Source organism: Xiphophorus maculatus, chromosome 17, assembly GCF_002775205.1.
Source record: "Xiphophorus maculatus strain JP 163 A chromosome 17, X_maculatus-5.0-male, whole genome shotgun sequence".
Lineage (NCBI taxonomy): Eukaryota > Metazoa > Chordata > Actinopteri > Cyprinodontiformes > Poeciliidae > Xiphophorus > Xiphophorus maculatus.
The window spans coordinates 9,300,762-9,323,036 of NC_036459.1; the positions used below are offsets into that span (position 1 = coordinate 9,300,762).

A 22,275-nucleotide genomic window follows, 5' to 3' on the forward strand; every position below is an offset into this window, starting at 1 on the left:
ATTCTTTTTTCTGTTCTAGTAGGAGAAGTTGCTGTCCAAAAACAACCCCAGACATTTCTTCAGTAGCAACAGATTTTTATGCTCCATGTTAAATACAAGCAACCAGATTTACACTTTAGGTAACATTTAGCAAAAAACTGACATGTTCAACTTGGAGGCGTTCAAAAGCAATGAAGCAGTGATGACCTTAAACAAAAAACAGAGTTCTGCAGGTTTTTAAGGCACTGGATGAACAGCCATAAAGCCACAGTAACTCAAACATCTCAACACCAAACTAAAAATCCCGTCTCACCATGATTCCCAACTCCCTGGCCTATCCAACTCTTCCCCCTGTGGTTTGGTCTTAGCTACGATTCCTTTGCATCAATAATATAGCTGTATAAATATTGTGTAAACTGTGCAAATCCCTCTGCTTGAGTGCCTTAAGGGCAGAGACAATAACAAAGCCCTTAAACAACCAAACTCATTTTCCTCCAAATGGACCGACATCTAGAAGGTGAACCTGCGGTTGGGGGCGTGGCCCACTTTGTCCAAGTTGGGATTGCAGGCAAACTGGATCATGGGTGGAGGTCCACACATCAGGATGAGCGTGTCATCACCAGGAGGGGGCAGATGCTTCCTCACCATGTCTTCATTGATGAAGCCCTGGCTGTACTCCCAGTCTGAGCACAGTAAAGTTAGATTGTAAGACAGCTTGTTTATTTTAGTGACATCTGCTGGTGAAAACATGGAACTGCAACAATTTCAAGTTAACATTTGAAGCTGAATATAAAAAAAAAAAGTGAGGATTCAAACTACAAATAAGTCTTAACAGTTCAGCTGTAAAGAAATATACCTTTGACTTTAAGCTCATTTATGTCCACTAGATGGTGCCACTTTTCCCACACCAAGAAAACTGCATATTACTATTCATGCTGTGAAATTAACTTTGCTTAGATACATAGTGGGTAAAAATACTAGCATGTAAACCTTGAGTCTTACATGTTTTAAAACTGGTCAAAATCTGCTAAGTTTTCTAAACATCAACTAAAAAAGCTCAACTCACAGGTTTGCACTTGGCAACAAACTATACATTTCTAGATTGATTTCCACTAGCTTAATTTATGCAAAAATGGTCAGAGCAGATTAATGTGCAACACTGTAACATGAACTGCATATCCTACATTAAGTCTGTTTAAACTGAAAATAACTAGATTTTGGAGTTCCTCAAGGCTAAGTATTTAGTCCTTTGCTTTTTGTACTCTGACACACATATCTGACTTATTCAACTGAAGGTGTATCACATCATGATGCGTTTACCAACTTAAATTACTAGTTTCATAGCTAAATATAGAGTTTGCATCTCACTTTAACAAGGCTAAGTCTTCTGAACACTGTTCTTAAATGATTAGCTGACATTTGAAGTGCTTTTAAACCTGACAGATTTCAGGTAAAACACTCTTCCAGGGCTTACTTTCAGGTGCTCTGTCCACTGTGTACCACAGCTTGAATCGGTCTGGATGGTTGGCTTGAATCTCATCCAGTTCGTCTTTCAGCAGGATGTCCTTCTCACTCTGTGGACACAGGAGTTGGGTTATTGTACAACGGTCCCTTCAGATATGCAGAACATTATTGATAAATTGTGGACCTCACCTGGTTGGCAAACAGCAGATGACACACCGTTTGGTCCTGAGGATCCTTAATGATGGCAGTGATGAGCTGCAGCATGGGGGTGATTCCTGCAGAAAGAACAGGAAAGTCTCTGGTGTTATGAGTAACTACACACAGTTTTTCTATTAAAATAAATATCGGTGACTAAATAATGGAGCCGTTTGTGTTTGAAAGAGTCAGCTGAGCAGATTAATCTGAACTCGTGAGAATCACAAATAAGTTTCTCATGACAAAATCTCTGTATGAGTATCTTACAACTTTGCAGCATCAAATCAGCTCCACAAGTAATTAGATAGAAAAATAATCATTGTTGAAAAACTGTTAGGCATTAAACTAACCGACAGTCACACATTAAAGAACCATGAGTTGAGTTTCAGGATATTAACAGATCAACTACATGTAAATGACTTTTGTTTTGAACCTCAAATCTGTTGCATGTGACAGTATGAAAACATGCTCTATGTTTAAAGGTTATTATGCTTCATAAATTAAGTTCAAATTCCTCTCCAGTTTAACAGTGGAAAACAAAGTCTGTTAAAAATAGCACATTTCAGCATTGTTATGAAATCAAGAGTTTATTTCTATACTTGTGTTTAAACTGCTTTTGCTTCTGATTTGACTTCATTAATAAAACTCAATTTGCAGGAAAATAGGCTCTCAAGTCAGGCCTGTATTGTCCAGTTAGATTCCAATTTTTATTCTTTTATCGTGAAAGAGTTGAAAAGCAAAGGTTTTGCTGTTTAGCCTAGTTAAGAAATACTTCAACTAACACCAGACAGATGTATCATGTTTGGTATTTCAAGCTTTCAGTTCATAGCTCTCCACGAATCTTCTTTTAGTTGAGTTATGTTTGTTTTTTCAAAGAGTTAACTGGAACAAACCGATCACACGGGTCAGTATTTTTTAAACAGAGTATTTCAGAAACTTCCCATAATCGATCTCTGATGGTTATAGAGATATAACATCTAGTGAGCTGCACTCGCAGAATTAGCTGACTGGTTTGAGACGGCAGAAAGCAAACAGAAGCTCATATATCCACATTCGTCAAGATGGCGCCGGCGCAGCCTGGCTGCCTGCAGACGCAGCTCCCGTCGTGTGTGTTTGTCTGTGTATATTTGCTGTAACCGATTAAGGATCTGTGCTTGAAGAACCCAAGGATCATCAGTTGGGCTTTCCACAATGGCTGGATGTGGTTCTGTCGATGTTCTCCGCGTTCTTCTGCTACTTTTTATACTCTTGGTTGCGGAGAACCTCGCCGAGAGGAGTAGTGGCATTGTTTGCTCGCGTGAACGGCTGATTGCACTGTGTGGGCCTCTGCTGCTGCCCGGAGACAGGCCTGTGGTCCCAGAGGAGTTACAGAGGAGACGACGGGGCTGCGGGTCTGGAGCTAAACGGAGGTAGAAGAGGAGACGGCGCAGGCCAGCGGTACCGGCGATTATTGTGGGGAACGTGAGGTCTTTGGGAAATAGGACAGACGAACTCACGGCGCTGGTTAGGACCCAGAAGGAGTACTGGGAGTGCAGTATCTTCTGCTTCACGGAAACCTGGCTGCACTCGCTTATTCCGGAATACAGCGTGGAGGTCCCTGGATTTCCCTTCCAAGAGTCGGAAGAAGAGGGGCGGCGGGATTGCACTTTATGTGAGTGAGAGGTGGTGTAATCCCGGTCATGTTAACGTGAAGGAACAGATTTGTAGCCCAGACATTGAACTTCTGGCTGTGGGAATGCTGCCGTGTTATTTACCAAGGGAGTTTACGTCCGCCATTTTGATCGCTGTTTACATTCCCCCATCAGCTGATGCAGCGGTGGCCTGTGATGTCATCAGCCAAACTCCAGACTCAACACCCAGACGTTGTTATTGTGTCTTGTCTCTTGTCTTGTCTCTATGCTGTAACTGCGAAGTAATTTCCCTGCTGGGATGAATAAAGTACTTCTATTCTATTCTATATTACCAATAGTTACAGCATAATACAATCTCTGAAGCAAATAGGGTGCAGATGTGAGTTTTTCTAACTCACCTGTTCCTCCAGCGATCATGCCCACATGTTTGGCCGTCTTGGTCACAGCTGGAGATTTTTTATCCCCCTGAATGGCAAAAACACCTGCAGAAACAGCAGCAGGCTCAGTTCTCAGACACCAAAGTCGAGTAGCTGTTAGCAATGAGGCTACTTCAGCATGCAGGGCCTCTTTTTTTTTCTTAAGAGCTTAATGATTCCAAGCTCTTTTGAGTTTAACATTTTAGAACTGTCTGCCCAGTTTAATTTTATATATAAAAAAGAATAAAGATGGGAAACTCAAACATTTTCCAAACCCTTTATTTTTTTCAAAGGTGAAAATTGATCAAATCAAGCAGATCTCACCTTTGCCTTTGTAGATAAGAAGACCGCTGGGTCCTCTGAAGTCAATTGTGTCGCTGAGCTTGAGGCTCTCCAAATACTGACTCATCTTTCCACCTTCTGGGAATTTAGGATGAACATTTTTGAAATAAACCTATTAGAGAAAAGCAGATAGAAGACATTTAAATTCATGAATTTAAATGCAATACATAGGCAGAGAAGCGACTTGCTTCTGGACCTCACCTTCACCACCAGGTCCACAAAGCCTTTGTCATCATCGCTGGAGACGGGCGTGTACGGGCGGACGACGAGTTGCCCGTTTATTTTTGCGGACAGATAGATGTGCTGCCCTGAAGACGAGAGCAGAGACGGACATCGGTTTTATTTAGCTTTTATAATTCTGAGAAAAGCCACTAAAACTTGAAAAAGTTAGAAACTTTCAAAAAAAAATTTGCATTTCAATAAATTTTATGTTAACAGAAGGAAAATGAGAAATGGTTTTTCAATTGAGAATCTGTAAAATGTGTATTTATTAAGTTCCACTTCAATCTAATCCAGGGCAATTCATTTCCTCTAAAAGTTGAATAAATCAGAGAAGAGTCCACCTGCGTGTTATTTTGTTTCTCAGCATAAATACAGCTTTTCTGTGACGGCCTCAGAGGTTTGCTGGAGAACATTACAAAGATCAACGAATGCGATTCCAACACTCTGTGACCTTTAGCACTTTGCTCTAGTGAAAGATTCAATCTCAGAGTGTTGCGCTGGGAGCTAATCCAAACAGCCCTTTGCAATACTACTTTCTAATAGTCTAATACATACTCTTCTGGCCTAAATTGTGTGTGTGTGTTTTAGGAGCTCATACTGACCAATAGGCAGGCCGAGGACGTGTTCAGGAGAAGGCAGGGCAAAGCGGAACTTTCTTGTGTCATGACTCACAATCTAAAGGAAGCACAACACAATCTGATCAAATAAGTGTCACGTGAACGCACCAGCAGAGTTTGCAGACATTAGCAGATGTTGCTAAACAGCCCCTTTCTTACCTGTTTGTCGATTAACCTGAGCGCATATTTGATGTTGGGGTCCTCCAAGGTGATGGCAGGTCTCCTCTTGGAGAACAGCAGCCTGAAGATGAGGTTGAGGATGCTGTCAAAGCCTCCTCGGATCAGCTGCGAGATGGTCAGACAGCAGACCACCGGTTAGCATTAGCTACAGCCTGTGTAGGAGCCCTGCGGGGCGTTGTCACAACTGAAAGTCATCTTACTTTAATCCCCCCTTAACAGGAGAAATGAGTCACGCAAATTCCTGCGGGGAGGACGACTGGACTTCACGAGGAAAAACTGAGTGTTGGCTAATGTTAGCTGTGAGAAGTTAGCTAAACTTAAACGAGTTAAATAATGTTGCAAAAGAGAACAAAACTCACCCCGATGATGTAAGACAACATTTTCAGTCCGTTCAGTCCGCTAGCTTGCTTGTTTGTTGAGAGCGCAGCTCGGGAGGAGGGTACTGCTGCAACTGTCTGAACTGTAACGGAAGTTTAGGTCGTCTCTATGCTTGTACGTGAAACTATATCCGGTTACAGCTTTTCAAAATTAAAGCATTTGTATAAAAAACATTTCCCTACGCTGAACTAAGCTCTAAGTTTGAAGTGTACGGAGCCCCGTAGGGGACATGGGGAATTTTTTTCTTTTGCCTTCCCTCGCAATACTGTACTGGTCAGTTATGCAGCATAATTGAACACTGTAAGCCTTTCTTACGGTGGGCGCCGTATTTTCTGCTTTAATATAAGGTTATGTGAGGTTTTTCCATGAATGTTAGAATCTTTTTGTGAAATATCTGAAGTTTTATATCTTTCTTTAGGATAGAAAGGCGCCACAAACCTACGATATAAACAGAAACTTTCCGTAAGTAAAGAAATAAAAATACATCCTAATTTGGACTATTTCTGAGTTATTATCGCGGTTAATAAATCATCTGACAGTTTTGATTGTGTCTCTGTTGTGTTCGTAGTCTGAATGGTTTAAAGAGCTGCTTTCAGTTCCATCTTAGCCTTAACAGACATAAACATGCAGTAAAAATGAATCGATTTTCAATCAGTGTTTTGCACCAAACAGTTAATAATAATAAACAAGTTTTCACTGAGGCTCTGTAAGAGCCATATGAATGAAATAAGTAATTATTGATATAACAGGAGCAGAGGCTTTGACACTTAGGTGTGTCGACGTGGGAGTGACGTCACCAGGTATGAATGGGAAGGACACTGGCTTTGTGTGTTTTAGGAAGCGGTGAGCGGGGCGGTCAGTCCTTACAAAGTTTGGAGCCTGATCATCAAAATGGAATAAATCGATAATTGTGACAGAACAAAGAAAAGGTTTGGAGCTGATTGATACACGGACAGATGAGATTCCCCGAGTTAACCCAGTGCGGCCCTTTACCATCATTAGTTTGTCGTGTTTTTAATAATAAAAACTTGTTAACAGTAAAAACTGTTTGGTGCAAAACACTGATTGAAAATCGATTTATTTACTGCATGTTTATGTCTGTTAAGGCTAAGATGGAACTGAAAGCAGCTCTTTAAACCATTCAGACTACGAACACAACAGAGACACAATCAAAACTGTCAGATGATTTATTACCCGCGATAATAACTCAGAAATAGTCCAGATTATAATGTATTTTTATTTCTTTCCTACTTACGGAAAGTTTCTGTTTATATCGTAGGTTTGTGGCGCCTTTCTATCCTAAAGAAAGATATAAAACTTCAGATATTTCACAAAAAGATTCTAACATTCATGGAAAAACCTCACATAACCTTATATTAAAGCATAAAGTACGGCGCCCACCGTAAGAAAGGCTTGCAGTGTTCAATTATGCTGCATAACTGACCAGTACAGTATTGCGAGGGAACGCAAAAGAAAAAAAAATCCCTATGTCCCCTAGGGGGCTCCGTAGAAGTGCGAACCAAATCTGCGTCAGTAATTTAAAGTAGAACTTAAAGAATATTAATTTAAATAATTTAGCTAAACAGTGAAACCGATTCTTCTTCTTCTTGATTATGAAAGCTTGCAAACAACTTCAAGGTATATAATAAAGATTCACTTCGGAGTGGTACATTTAAAACCTTTTCTGTTAATATCTGATTCTCAAACCCAAAATTCAGTTTCTCACAAAAATGAAATACTTAATGAATCGAGGAGATATTTTGATAGCCCAAAAGTGAACCAATTGACTATATAAATTAGTTTTTATTTTCAAATACATCATGCATACACATGGGTGAATGAATGCAGTAAGCCTAATTATCAATGTTGACAAAAATAACTGAACTTTTTTAATATATTCAAGTTTATTGATTTTTATCCACAGTTCATATGTTTTGTTCATAAGTAGATGAATATTAAAACTATCCTTTAGTTATCCTGAAAGTTAAAGCAGCTTCAACTGAACAGAAAGGCATCTCGTTCTGACAACATTTGCTTCATTGTTTTATTAATTTATTCTGTTTGTTTTTGCCTTGTAATTTAAGGACCAGTTTTGTTTGTCTTTGAATTTCATTTGGTTTATTGATTTATTTTTACGTTTTGTTATTTCAGTCTTTCTCTTCCTTTTATCTCGGATGTAGTCATTTATTTTATTTTCAATGTATTTCAAATGTTGTTTTGCTGTTTGATTATTCTCGTTTATATAAGCTTTATACTTGTCTTTGTTTTCATATTGCATAAATCCATGAATTTACTATTTATTATGCCTTTATTTGTTTGGATTTGTTTCTCCTCCATCTAATAATTCATTTATTATTTTATAAATAAATAAAATAATAAATGTATGCACGTTGTTGTATAAATTAATCAAAGATAAATAAACATTTATTTTACAAAACTTTATTGTGCATTTTTAAATAAGCAATTTATTAATAAACTTATATTATTTAGAGACAGATCAAAAGACACAGATCTATGGAGAGTGAAGAGTTTTAATAAATTAATGACTAAATTATTCTAAAAATATATTAGGGATAGATTATGAATAAAACATATAGTTAAATTAATTTTGCCTCGGTTTAGATTCGAACTGTTCCTTTGAAGTTGTGTAGGTTTGACAGGTTTAGTTTTATCCTGTGTTTGGACTGGAAAATGTCCAATCTGGCAACAGAGGCGAATGGCGCCATTTTTGTTATTAATGAGCGTGACGCGCATGCGTCATGTTGGATATTAATATGACGCAGCTTTACGTGAGGGTTTTTTTTTTTTTTTTTTTTTTTAAAAAGATGCGGCTAGCGCCCGGCCGCAGTGAGACGCGAAACCGTCGGTCTGATTGTCATGAACTTTGGGACCTGGATTAAAAATGATATTTTCGGATCTCCCAAGACGCGGAATCCGAGTCGACGCCCAGCCTTATGACTGAAACTTTTGTGGATCCGATTGAAATCATGTCATTGTTGATCGAGGCCTAGCATGGCGTCGTGTACTTGACCTACGAGTAGGCCGCAGTGGTGGCAAGTACTGCAGTGATGGCCGCAGTGATGGCAAGTAGACCGCGGGAGCGCCATGTTTGAAATCGCTGCATTTGTTATTCGGTAAGTTATTTTTCAGAAACCTTATTCTAAGTTGTTTGTCTTTTTCCACCGATGACGTTGTTATACGAAGCTGAAGATGGTTTCCGATTCGGGAAACGGCTAAAGGGCGATTCCACCTAATTTTTTTTTTAACTACCATCCGCATCTTTAATCTACTCTAGTTAAAAACTACAATACCTAGACACGTCAACCTGGACTGGATTATTCTGCTCTAATACCAGAATATTTAAAACCATGTTTAGGATTTGTGAAACTTTTTTCGGATTTGTGAAACTTTTTTCAGATTTGTGAAACTTGGATAAAGGGCAGTTTTTACCCCCTTTTTTTAATCACTGTCACACTTGAGCTGCTCTAATTCCAAAAAACACAAGAGCTAGACTCTTCAAACTTGGACTGGATTTGCACATCAGCATCCGCTTCCGGGAATAAGTGGCTCGGTCGCTTCCGGTCTATTGAAAATGGGATTTTACTCTAGGTGCCTGCAGGGCTAGCCACGAGCTGAAGTTGGTTTCCGATTCGATTCCAGCTTCCGATTCGGAAAATGGCTAAAGGGCGATTCCACCTAATTTTTCACTATCTTACGCATCTTTAATCAACTCTTGCCAAACAAACAACAACACCTAGACATTTCAAAATTGGACTGGATTATTCTGCTCTAATAGCAGAATATTTAAAACCATGTTTGGGATTTGTGAAACCTTTTTCTGATTTGGTTGGTTCAAGTAGTTGTCTGAATGTCTTTACCTTCTGTGATTGGTCAATGTCTTTGGCCCATGCTGTTAGTACATGTCGTTGGTCAGTGTTGCTGTGGCCTGTTCTCTTTGCCATTAATACGTTTTGAAGTAGGTCATGTCTGATCAAAGTTTTTATTAGATATTACAAAAACATTGGTCTTTCAATATTAGTGTTTTGAAAAGGCTTAGATTTCTACCTTGTATTTTCTTCAGGCATTAATCTACCGCTACCTCCTGCTTCCTCCTCAAGCGCTCGGAGGTTCACTGATGGACTGTCAACACATTTCCGAACCAAACACTCCTGACAAACAAATGTAAATAAATGCTTTGCCTTGTGACCAACTGACACAAACAAGTGGTAATTAGGGTTTCAAGAGACGCACCATTTTCTATTGAATTTTTAAGTCATATTCAATATTTTAAATAATTTTAATATTAAATCATATAATTTTTGCTTCAATAGCTTCCAAGTCATGTGCCCCACTGACTCAAAATCAGTGTGAAATTGTTCTACTAAAGTGTGTCGATGAGGCACACTCATTCTTACTCCATTTTAGCTCATTTTTTTTGTTGGCTTCTTTTGTTGTTGTTTTTTGTTAACATTTAGTATTTTTATTTAATGGCTTCTGGGATATGTAACATATTGACCCCAAATCATTAGTGAAATTGTCCTACAAAAGCGCGTATTTGTCAAAATACGCACTTTTGACAAACTTTTGTAAGTTTTGTCAAAATTTTGACAAAAAAATTGCTAAAAAATATTAAAAGCCCCACTTTGCAGATTTTTTATTTGCTAAAAATGTTTAAAATATCCAATAAATTTCATTCCACTTTATGATTGTGTCCCACTTGTTGATTCTTCCCCAAAAAATAAAAATTTTAGATCTTTATGTTTGAAGCCTGAAAAGCGGCAGAAGGTTGAAAAGTTCCAGGGGCCCGAATACTTTCGCAAGGCACTTTATTCTGATATTAGAGCAGAATAATCCAGTCCAGGTTTAAAGAGTCTAGGTGTTGTGGTTTTGGAGCTGGAGCCATTCTAGTGTGATCCAGAGGCAAAAAAGTCAACCTTTATTGAAGTTTCACAAATCAGAAAAAAGTTTCACAAATCCCAAACATAGTTCTAAATATTCTACTATTAGAGCAGAATAATCCAGTCCAGATTTGAAGTGTCTAGGTCTTGTGGTTTTGGAATTAGAGAAGTTCTAATATGAACTAGATGGCAAAAAAGGGTAGGAGGTAGGGGTCTAGGAGTTGTAGTTTTTTAACTAGAGACGATTAAAGATGCAGAAAGTTGTGAAAAAGTAGGTGGAACCGCCCTTTAGCCATTCCCGAATTGTAAGCTGGAATCAGAAAGTGAAGCCATTTTTTGTGTCTAAACAGAGCAGCACACAAGGAGAGACCCGACCACGGCCTCTCAGCGGCGGTTTGTTTGGTTGCTGGCGTCCTGAAACATCTGAGGAGATATAAAGACATCTGGAGCGAGCAGTTGATCGATTATGGATTTACTACAATCAAGCTGAGGATTCCTTTCAGTGAAACTGAGGATCACTTCCGTCAAGCTGAGGATTCCCTACAAGGTGCCTAGCGGATCTGCCCAACCCATCAAAGGTTGGTTAGGTCAAGCAACTGTTCCAATGGCGGGTCCAGAAGACATCTCAGGGTAGGAGCTGCTGCGGGTTTTTGCTGCGCTGCTGATGCTAACGCTGTTTGCTGAAGGCCAACGCTAGGCCTCTTGGTGTGCTGGTTTGGTTTGATTCTCTGCTGAGAGTCAATGAGCTGAGAAGGACTCTGCTGTTGTAAATCCAAGGACTTGGCAAATACAGTTTAGAGGCTGTAGGAAGTGATTCAGCTTAACATACCTACTTATTAGTATTAATATAATGTGGCTATGATGACAGTATAGCTGCATTAGGATAATATTGCAGAATGATAAAGAATATCAGATATGTGTTTGGGTGAATATGAGGTCTTTATTTTTCAAAATACATAAAATTTTTCGTACCTACTTTAGTATTTAGTTTGAAATTTAGGGTCCATACTTTAATAATTCAATAACTCAAACAAATTTAATTTACGTTCAATTTAAACGCGAAAAACGATTAATTTTTGCTCCAAAACAACGTGTGGCCTCGTGCAATTTTGTCATGCGACTTCATTTCTTCTGGACGAGAACAGAGAGATCTGCTGGAGCTGCAGGAGGTCACCTAGATAATGTCCACACTGTAATCCACCATCTCTTATTTGCAGGTTTTCAGCTGAACTCCATGTTTTCCTTCAAGAGAGGATCGACTGGGACCTGTCCTTCAGTGTTTAAGTTTGTTTTTAACCCATTTTCTCTTCTAGATTAAGCAACTGGCGGACCTTTTGTTCCAAATAACAGTTTTTTTTCTCATAGATAAAGCCACCAAAGGAGCTTCTACTACAACTAACTCTGTTTTCTCCTATAGAAATACTCCTGGAGAAGCTCTTTTTCTTTTTCTGTCTCTCTCTTTATTCTGTCCTTTCAAATCCCCCGGGGGTAGTGACAGATGGCCTTTCATACAGAGCCAACTTCTGGTTTTGCTGGAGGGTTCTTCCTGTTAAAGGGAAGTTTATCCTCTTCACTGTCACTACATGCATCCTAAATAGGAGGCATTGAATTAGCTTTCTTAAATGTCAACCAATTTACGGTAAGTAATTGGTGCAGTGTTTGCCTTTTTATTTGGAAAATCTTCCTGTTAAAGGGAAGTTTTTCCATTCTCGTTACCACTTGGATCCTCAGTAGGAGGCATTCCCTTTGAGGTCGACGCCCGCCCTGTGGCGGGCATGACGTCATGTTTCTGTGTGTGTGTTTTGCTCCAATGTGATAATAAATTTTGTCAAAATGAAACAAACACTGTAAAATCACAAAGTTTAGGATGTTCTGAAAATAATGATACCAAACAAGGTAAGGTAAATAGTTTTTATGGTGAAAATATAAGGGTAAATTCAAAATTAGACCAAAACGGCCATTTAGACCCAAGACTCCAAAGGGTTAAATATTTCTGGAAGTCTTTCCTCTTCATTCTCACCAGATGGATATTCAGTCCAAGTCATTGCATTAGCTTAACTTTTAACCAATTTAAATAATCGGTCTAGTGTTAACCTTATTTTGGAAAGTCTTCCTGTTAAAGGGAAGTTTTTCCATTCTCGTTACCACGTGGATCCTCAGTAGGAGGCATTGCTTAAGCTTATTTATAATGAATTTATGTAATTGGTGCAGTGTTAATTTTTCTGGAAGTCTTCCCATTAAAGGGAGGTTTTTATCTTTGGAAAGTCTTCCCGTTAAAGGGAATTCTTTTCTCTCCACTGTCATCACATGTATCATCAACATGAGGCATTGCTTAAGTTTTCATACCTTTAACCAATGTTTGATAACTGGTTTTTAATTTTTTTTTTTTTTTTTGGAATGTCTTCCTGTTAAAGGGAAGTTTTTCCTCTCCACTGTCACCAGATGGGATCCTCAGTAAGAGTCATTGCTTTAGCTTAACTTTTAACCAATTTAAATAATTGGTGCAGTGTTGACCGTATTTTGGAAAGTCTTCCTGTTTAAGGGAAGTCTTTCTTTTTTTTTTGAAAATCTTTCTGTTAAAAGGAAGTCTTTTTGGAAAGTCTTGTTACCTCATGCATCCTCAGTGTCTGTGGTGGTGGATGATAGTTTTGAGCTCATGGTTGAGAATTTAAGGCCTTGTCAACACCACATGGTATATGGACTAGGAAGGTATGGTATACGGACTGGGAAGGTATGGTATATGGACTGGGAAGATATAGAAGCCAATCAATTTCTGTTGAGATGGAATGAAGACTCTGAAGACACCAGAGAGCCTCAGACTGTGAAAGGTAGAAGTGTGAATCCAACGCCAAGCAATGCAGTTTGCTATTTCTGGTAGCCACTCCTCAAGGCTATGAAGTCATCGGATGAGTTCAAGGAATTTGGTATCAAACGAGTACAATGAAGGGATCGATCCATTTTATGCACAATGCTCCACCCAAGAAAAACACACTAGGCCATTTTAAAGGTAGTTCTGATGTTGGTTACAAAAGGGTAAAGGTGTGAAAGCGAGCCCCCTGCCCCCACCTCCGATTCAATTCAGGACATACAGTTAAAAAGATGGGTCTTGAGCCTGCTTGAGCTTGCTCAAGACCCATCCTGCGTGTTAGTTGCCTTTCGGTCGGGTGTGTGAAAACGAATCCTCCCGATGGGTAAAGTGTTGGTTGTCTTACAGTCGGGTGTGTGAAATCGAATCCTCCCGATGGGTAAAGTGTTGGTTGCCCTTAGGTTGGGTTTTTGTGAAAAAGAACTCTCCTGACGGGACAAGGGTTTAGCTGCCTTTCGGTCGGGTTTCTGTGAAAACGAACCTTACCGACGGGTGAGGGTTTGGCTGCCTTTCGGTCGGGTTTGTGTGAAAACGAACCCTCCCGACGGGACGAGGGTTTGGCTGCCTTTCGGTCGGGTTTGTGTGTAAACGAACCTTACCGACGGGCACGGGGTTAGTTACCCTTCGGTCGGGTTTGTGTGTAAACGAACCTTACCGACGGGCACGGGGTTAGTTACCCTTCGGTCGGGTTTGTGTGAAAACGAACCTTACCGACGGGCACGGGGTTAGTTACCCTTCGGTCGGGTTTGTGTGTAAACGAACCTTACCGACGGGCACGGGGTTAGTTACCCTTCGGTCGGGTTTGTGTGTAAACGAACCCTCCCGACGGGTACAAGGTTAGTTACCCTTCGGTCGGGTTTGTGTGAAAACGAACCTTACCGACGGGTACGAGGTTAGTTACCCTTCGGTCGGGTTCGTGTGAAAACGAACCTTACCGACGGGCACGGGGTTAGTTACCCTTCGGTCGGGTTTGTGTGTAAACGAACCCTCCCGACAGGTACGGGATTAGTTACCCTTCGGTCGGGTTTGTGTGTAAACGAACCTTACCGACGGGCACGGGGTTAGTCACCCTTCGGTCGGGTTTGTGTGTAAACGAACCTTACCGACGGGCACGGGGTTAGTCACCCTTGGGTCGGGTTTGTGTGTAAACGAACCTTACCGACGGGCACGGGGTTAGTCACCCTTGGGTCGGGTTTGTGTGTAAACGAACCTTACCGACGGGCACGGAGTTAGTCACCCTTCGGTCGGGTTTGTGTGTAAACGAACCTTACCGACGGGCACGGGGTTAGTCACCCTTGGGTCGGGTTTGTGTGTAAACGAACCTTACCGACAGGTACGAGGTATGAAAACTAACCAGTTCTTCTTCTTCAGTTGGGGTTAAAACTGCACCCGTCCTGTTGTTGTCCTCCTGTCTTCTTGTCCTGCGGGAACCCTCCTGGATCACTGCCCCAACGACAACAGAAAAGAACCTCATTGCCACCCTGTTGATGGATGACCTTAGGGAACCTACCATCGGGTTCAGCAGTCTTCCTCAAGAAATATTGCAGGTATTTTGCTTTTTAAGTTATAATTGCGTGTTTTTGAAAAGTGACAATTTCATTCTGAGTTAAGGGTTTTACCTTAAACCTGCAAATGTCCTGTTTTCTTCAGGAATCCTCCTGGATCATCTTATTTTTTATTTTTTTGTCTCGGATTTTGCCCTTCATTGCCCCCCATCCGCCGACAGAGGAAAATGGCTGAACTTGAAACATTTATCAAAGCAACTTCAGTTTCTTTTTTTCTTTCTACAAAAAACTGGACAAGTCTTCAGTCTAGTACTTTGGCCTCATTTAGCCATTGTTTTTTGTTTTTTTTTAATGGACAATTTTGAGACTTTTAATTTTGTTATTTAAAATGTCTTCCTATTTCAGTGTTAAATGTTAGACCTTAATGTTCATTGATTTTTGAGAATGTGTTCTTGCATCATTTTAGTGTTGCCATGGCCATGGCGTTGATTATGAAAAGGCTTAGATTGGTTTATTGTGATCTGTGTATTTATGCTGCTGATATTTTCTGTTACATTATTTATTTCAACTGTTTTGGTTTCTCACTTATTTTTTCCCCCCTCATGGTTTCTTCCTGGAGGAGGGCATTGGCTGACATAAGTTTACGAACGTGGAAAGTTCTCCTGGATCAGTTGACCTTTGTTGTGTCTCTGCTCGGCCTTCCTTCACCTCCAGTCGGTCGCGGCAGATGGCTGCTGGTACTGAGCCCGGTTCTGGTTCTGCTGAAGATTTCTTCCTGGTAGAGAGGTGTTCTTCTTCTTCTCCATAGTCGCTACCTGCATGCTCTTCATGACGGACTGCTGTTTAGTCAACAACTCAACACAAGCGATTTGCTGTCGCCCCCTGCTGGCCAGATGGAGTGAATGCTGTTAGTAATGACTCCATACAATCTGCTGGGTTTTGTTTGGTACAAACTTTTTAAACTACTTTTATAATCATCTGAGCTTATTGTACTAGCAATTGGAGTACATGTAATTGGACCAAAATTATTTCAAAGTGCATTGAGATGACATTTGTTGTGAATTGGCAATATATAAAATTTTACTTTCAAACTGACAAATGAGCCTTACAAATAAACAATACAAAAACCCCAACAACCAATATAAAAAAGTTCAAAATCCCAAAAATAGATACCAAAACATTTAAATTCCAAAAATAGATATCAAAACATTCAAACCCCAAAAATAGATACCAAAATATTCAAAACCCTCAAAAATAGATATCAAAATGTTCAAAAATTTTAGTTATAACGTTAATTCACAACAATGTTCTTGTCAAGGCATTTTATGAAAAGTCATTTCAATTTATTCAGATTACTATTGATCCAGGTTATCGATTCATTAGGTTCAGTTAATTATACAGTAGTTTAAAACGTTTGTACCAAACAAAACCCAGCAGATTGTATGGAGTCATTACTAACAGCATTCACTCCATCTGACCAGCAGGGGGCGACAGCAAATCCCTTGTGTTGAGTTGTTGACTTAACAGCAGTCCGTCATGAAGAGCATGCAGGTAGCGACTATGGAGAAGAAGAAGAACACCTCTCTACCAGGAAGAAATCTTCAGCAGAACCGGAACCGGGCTCAGTACCAGCAGCCATCTGCCATGACCGACTGGAGGTGAGGGAAGGCCGAGCAGAGACACAACAAAGGTCAACTGATCCAGGAGAACTTTCCACATTCGTAAACTTATGTCAGCCAATGCCCTCCTCCAGGAAGAAACCACAGCCAATCAGAACACCAGACCCAGTGCAGAATCTATGGAAAGAAAAATAACTGAGAAAACAAAATTTAGTTTCTAACTAAGCTTTTTAGTTGGAAAAGGTTTAGTTTCTAACGAAACTTCTTGTTTCGTTAGAAACACCAGAGCGCCACCTTCTGGCCTCTCTCCAGATCAGTTCAGGTCAGAGAATGGAACTGTTTCTGCCTTTGTTTTTCCCCTCCGTGGGCTGCCACCTTATCGTGGTGGAGGGGTTTGAGTGTCCCAATGATCCTAGGGCTGTTGGAGGCTGCCTCCATCTAGAGACCTGAAGTTGGGTGAGGGCTGCCGGGACAAACAAGTCCTAGGTGAGGGATCGGACCAAGAGCAGCCCAAAGATCGCTTAGTAATATAAACACAGAGTGTTCCTGTTTACAGATGGCGATATAAACGGGGTACCCGCTTACAGCCAGAGCTATAGACAGATGTCAGTTTCTCCCAGTGTTTTATCAGCCTGGCGGGCCACCAGGCTTTATTGTTTCCCCCATCCAACCTGTTTCCCTTCAACTTGTATTTTTACTTTGACTGGAATATATTTTTTTAACACAAGTATGTGTTCTTCTACTTTAGAGAACTTGGAGTACTTTTCTCCACTTCTCCTCAGTTAAATAGGCCGTTATTGTAATAATAGACAGCCAAATGTGATATAATATAACTTTTTGCTTACTGTTTGCTCTATTGCTGTAAAAGTATTTATTTTTTGTGCTCGACTACACCAACAGATTTGTGTTCTTTTATTGTCTTACAAAAATTCTCAAATGGACACTTTGTTGTGAGCAGATTTTTTTTCTTTTGTAATTAATATTCAAAATAGCAAAATGCATCACGCAGATAATTTGGGTTAATTATGCAAGGGTAAAATACTACTTTAACAAAGCAATGTAATTCACCCTGTTCGCCTGAGTGTGGCAGCATAAAATCAAAATTGCAAGGGAAATTTCTATGTTTGAACATTTATTCAAAATACATTTAAAATAGCTTATTGTGATAATAATGTATTATGATATGCAATACATTATTACTATTATTTAAAAAATACTAATTTGACTGATATAATCACTTCAGTCAGTCATTGTCACTTTATTTTTGTTTTTATTTGTGAAATTTGCAGCTCTTTTGCCTTTATGACAGTTTTTTTTGCAAATAATTTATCTCGTGTCTTTTCAAATTGCACCATTAATGTGATGTTTAAAAAATACATCCTTATTCATAATTTTACTCGTACCGGAAAAATTGTCGCATTGCCAAACGCTGCAGTACACTTCGTTTACCAGAGAGAGGCAGTATAGTATCATACATTAATAACCTTTTTTGCAACTTATTGCTCCGTTCCATACTTTTATAATAAACTGTGTAACATTTTAAAGAAATATTTATCAGTTTTTACCACTGATTTAATCAGTTAAGTATCCTTACATGGCTTTCTGATATTTTTAGTTTATATTTCTCATTTTTCAAGTTTAATTTATTATTATTACTGGTTTTAGTTAACTTTGTCATAATTGATAGATAACCTGAAAATAAATTGATATTTTTTGTTTTTGATCTTTTTTCTCTTTTACTATCTTTTAGTTTTCAATCTTTTGTTTTTGCATTACTAATATTTTTACATTTTCTTTCTTCAAAATGTATAAAGAATGTACTAAAAATATTAACAGTATTTATTCATATTACTTCTAAAGGTTTGGCAATAAAACATTTAATTGATCTTATTTAATTTTAAATGTATTTATTTTGTTTACTAAATATGTTTTTTATTTATTTATTTCTGTCTTTGCATTTAGTCATTTCTGAATAAATCAGTTAGTTAATTTGTTTATAGCTTTTGGGGCAACCTCCAACTCCATAACACATGAATACAATGTTTAAAAAAAACTTCAAAAATTTCTTTCTTTATTTAGTTACTTCAAAATGTGTCTGCGCAGCATGACTAAGGTCTATATGCGACGCACAGCTTCTGCTGGGAAACACATGATCTATCATCTTTGCAGGGAAAATCATGATAATTTTTCCAGTTACCAGGCAACCAAGGCCTAATAACTGAGGACGGACTCTGGAGCACCAGCAGAGGACTCTGAGGCGTCGCTGACAGCTGCCCACCTCCGCCGCTCTCACCTGAGCAAGGAGGGAAGATCTGCAGTGCATCAGGAGCTGCAGAAGGCGACGCAGACCAGAAGACAAAGACGAGAGATGAAAAGAAATCCTCACGTTTAAACATAAGATGCTTCTTTCGCTCCTGTTATTGTCTACACACAGCTGTAAGACACTGGGTTGATTCGCTTTACACTTTTCCTGCTCCATCACTTTCCCAAACGTTGCATAACTCTCCCCATGTCACCTCGGTCTGTTTTTCCAGCTCTGGCACAATGCAGCGTCATGCAAAGAAAGCAGGAAAGTGCCTCTGGCATGGCAGGCAGCGGGGACAGATGGTGGATCCAGCTCGGATGCACAAGGAGAAGCCCCAGCAGAACGGATGAATCATCATTCCACCAACTGCTTCTCTCTGCACGTCAGGATTTAGCTCGCTCACTCTTTGTTTTAGCCAACAACAACAACAAAAAGAAATTCTGTATTTACAGGCAATAAACGCTTCAGAGGGATTATTTTCAGCAAATGGAGCTAAATCTTGAAGCTTTTACAAGATGTTGGAATAATCAGTCTCTGAAAGTCTTGGGGCAAAGTTCTTAAACTGTAAAATATTCATAGACATATGGGACAGAACAAGTTTTGGTTAACATCTGCCTATCTGATTTTCTTAAAAAGTGCAGTAGCTTGATGAAACCAACAGCTTGGCATGGAAAACCTGCTTTATCCAGATTTAATGTAGAGAAAAACACTGTGGAAATTAACGGCATTAAAATTTAAAACTGGCATAATTACATGTAGATATTGTCAGATTAATTTTCTGGAGACAGACGATCATCTTCCCACATCATCTAACTCACAGGTGTCAAACTCCAGTCCTGGGGGCCCCACTGCCCTGCAACTTTTAGATGGGCCTCTGCTGCACCACACCTGAACAGAATAATTAGGTCATTAGCAAGGCTCTGGAGAATGTACCTTCATAAGAAGGAGGTAATTAAGCCATTTCATTCCAGCGTTTTGTACCTGTGGCACATCTAAAGACTGCAGGACGGTGGCCCTCGAGGACTGGAGTTTGACACCCCTGATCTAACTGGTTTTCTTTCACCCTCCCAAGTTTTTGTCATTTTAAATCAGCTTTGTATTAATTTCTCTTGCGTTTTTATGCATTTGTTGTCTTTTATGAAACTTTGTGCTCTTGAAATGTGCTACAAAAAGAACGTTTTATTCACTAACTTACTAAAACTGAATTGTTTCTAATTCAGAGATACCGATTCAAATCTAAACAAGTGAGCTGCATGTAATTTATTGCAGCTTAACAACTTTTTAAAATATATATTGGTGTATATTCCACTCTGCTTGTGCTCAGAGGGAAACTTCGCCGCAGCTTCATGCCTTTCCGGTTGCGTTGAGTCGTGCTTCACCAGGTGCTGAGACGCAGCAGGTTGCGCGTCTGCGTCACTCACAGCTGAACCGAGACGCTGATTGGCTCGTTTGGAGCTCCGCGGGGTCTCCGCGCTCCTCCTCTCCACCGGAGCCCAGCCTGCCTGCGTGCCTGCATGCTCTGCGCTTGTTGCGGGGTTTGTGCGCTCTTCTTGGACAGACACGCCGAGAAGGAGAAGTTGTCGTGTGCGTCAGGAAGATCGAGGAGAGTAAAATTTTGGCTTCTGGCTGTTTTTTTTTTTTTTTGTTTTTTTCATTGGTCAAACTGGGAGGGAATAAGGCAGCGGGGCGAGTTTGAGGCGTTTATCTGCGAGAACCAAGGATACCCAACATTATGTGGTGCAATTATGGCAGGCAAGGATAAGACAGTCGTGAGGACGCTGGAGGATTTAACGCTTGATTCTGGTTATGGTGGAGCCGCGGACTCGGTCAGGTCGTCCAGCGTGTCGCTCTGCTGCTCCGACACGCACCAGTCCGTCTCGCATGGAGGCAACTACTGGCATCTGACGGAATCCATGCACAGCAGACACAACAGTTTGGACACGGTCAACACCGTCCTGGCGGAGGACACGGAGATCCTGGAGTGTGCGGGACACTGCGCCAAGCTGCCCGAGCTGGAGGAGGTACCGTGGAGCCTCGGAGAGGTGGAGGGCGCACTGAGGAAGGACGAGGAGCTGATGTTGGGGAACCCGACTCCGGAGGTCCTGGCGCGGCTGTCCGCCCTCATCAGCCGGGTGCTGGTGAGGGTGGCCCGGGAGGCGCAGCGGCTCAGCCTGCGCTACGCCAAGTGCACCAAACATGAGATCCAGAGCGCCATCAAGGTGGTGCTCTCATGGACCATCTCGGTGAACTGCATCACGGCGGCGCTCAGCGCGCTTTCCCTCTACAACATGTCCAGCGCCGGAGACAAGTTCAGCCGCGGCAAGTCGGTGCGCTGCGGCTTGGTGTTCTCCGTGGGGAGGTTCTTCAGGTGGATGGTGGACAGCCGGGTGGCCCTGAGGATACACGAGCACGCCGCCATCTACCTGTGCGCCTGCATGGAGAGCCTGTTCAGGGAGGTGTTCGGCCGCGTCCTGCGCAGCGCGCTGGTGGAGAGGGACAACGGGATCCCCAAGATCACGCTGGAGTCCATGGAGCAAGCCATCAGCAACGACTCGGAGATCTGGGGTCTGCTGCAGCCCTACCAGCACCTCATCTGCGGCAAGAATTCAAGCGGTAGGAAAGCATGACAAAACACACACACTTCCACTGACAGTGGGAGACAACCTCCATCTGGACACTACAAGTAAACCAACAACACCCAAAGTGATATAGTTCTATTAATTTAGGTAATTATGGCCTATAAATATCCAAAACCCTAAATATTGTCATTGATTTATTAGAACATAAGACCAGAAATGCTTTGGTTGTGGTCTCAAACAGGGCATGCAACTTTTAGATGTCTCCTTTGTCCTGTATGTTTGAATTAAATGGTGAAACTGCCTCAGTAGCATGCAGTCAGGTTTTACAGAGCTCTGCTAATGAGCTAACATTGTAGCCAGGTGTGCTGAAGCTAATAGATTTTTAGCTTTAGCTCTGTTGTGAAATCAGCTTAAGCGGGTTTTTTCTTAAACTCGTTAGAAACTGAAACTAAATGTTACAACAGTTTTAAGCTTTTACTAAATCACGATTTACTAGTTTGTATCTTTAACTTGTTGAGCAGCAGTACCGTTAGCTAGCATGCTAACACGTATAAGTTAGCTTAGCATCAGTGCTACATCTATGCTAACTGTATTTGAATTAAAATTCTTGCTGAAACAACACAAAAACCTTCTCGGCCACAACTGTTATGATTCGTGTCTAATTTTTATTGTGTTCATATAATCATGGTGTAAAACAGCCATCAGTAAGAATAGCTAACATTTGACTGAACCAATATCTAGTTAAATCATTTTTAGATAACTTTGTGAGTGTGGATGAGATCATTTTTTTAAAACCAGTTTTATAGTTGTAGAAATTTCCAGTGTTCTTAATACATCTATAAATGTGCTTCCAAAAAAAGATTGTCAGTTTTCAATCCGCCTCCAAAACAAGTTCTCTCTTTCTTAGTTATCAGAGCCCTGCAGCATCTACAGTCAAATTGGTGTTTATGGTGAGAAAAAGATCAAACAAACTCCATCTTGTGTCACTGTGAGCCGTTGTGTTTCCCATGCTGCTGTATGGCAGGCATGAATGTTAATGGGTGTTTTTGACAGTCTGAGTTGGTGTGCATCGTGCAATA

At 40.5% G+C, this 22,275-nt stretch overlaps 2 protein-coding genes across 3 annotated transcripts in view; one reads left to right on the forward strand and one right to left on the reverse strand.

Moving 5' to 3' along the window:
• Positions 1-58: 58 nt before the first annotated feature.
• Positions 59-5,535, reverse strand: LOC102235298 (NADH-cytochrome b5 reductase 3-like). Its single transcript, XM_023350265.1, has 9 exons — positions 5,406-5,535; positions 5,026-5,151; positions 4,852-4,924; positions 4,229-4,335; positions 4,010-4,139; positions 3,668-3,751; positions 1,633-1,718; positions 1,454-1,553; positions 59-662 (listed from the first exon to the last, which is right to left on the reverse strand). Exons 1-9 carry the CDS (start codon positions 5,424-5,426, stop codon positions 490-492), a joined length of 900 nt encoding a protein of 299 aa, XP_023206033.1. The 5' UTR covers positions 5,427-5,535; the 3' UTR covers positions 59-489.
• A 14,566-nt stretch (positions 5,536-20,101) lies between these two features.
• Positions 20,102-22,275, forward strand: part of LOC102235035 (ankyrin repeat and BTB/POZ domain-containing protein BTBD11-A) — a 180,110-nt gene continuing 177,936 nt past the window's right edge. For both annotated transcript variants that reach the window (XM_023350132.1, XM_023350133.1), the window contains exon 1: positions 20,102-21,230. In XM_023350132.1, coding sequence (XP_023205900.1) covers positions 20,132-21,230 — 1,099 coding nt within the window. In that variant the 5' untranslated portion in view covers positions 20,102-20,131. The remainder of the gene's footprint in view (positions 21,231-22,275) is intronic.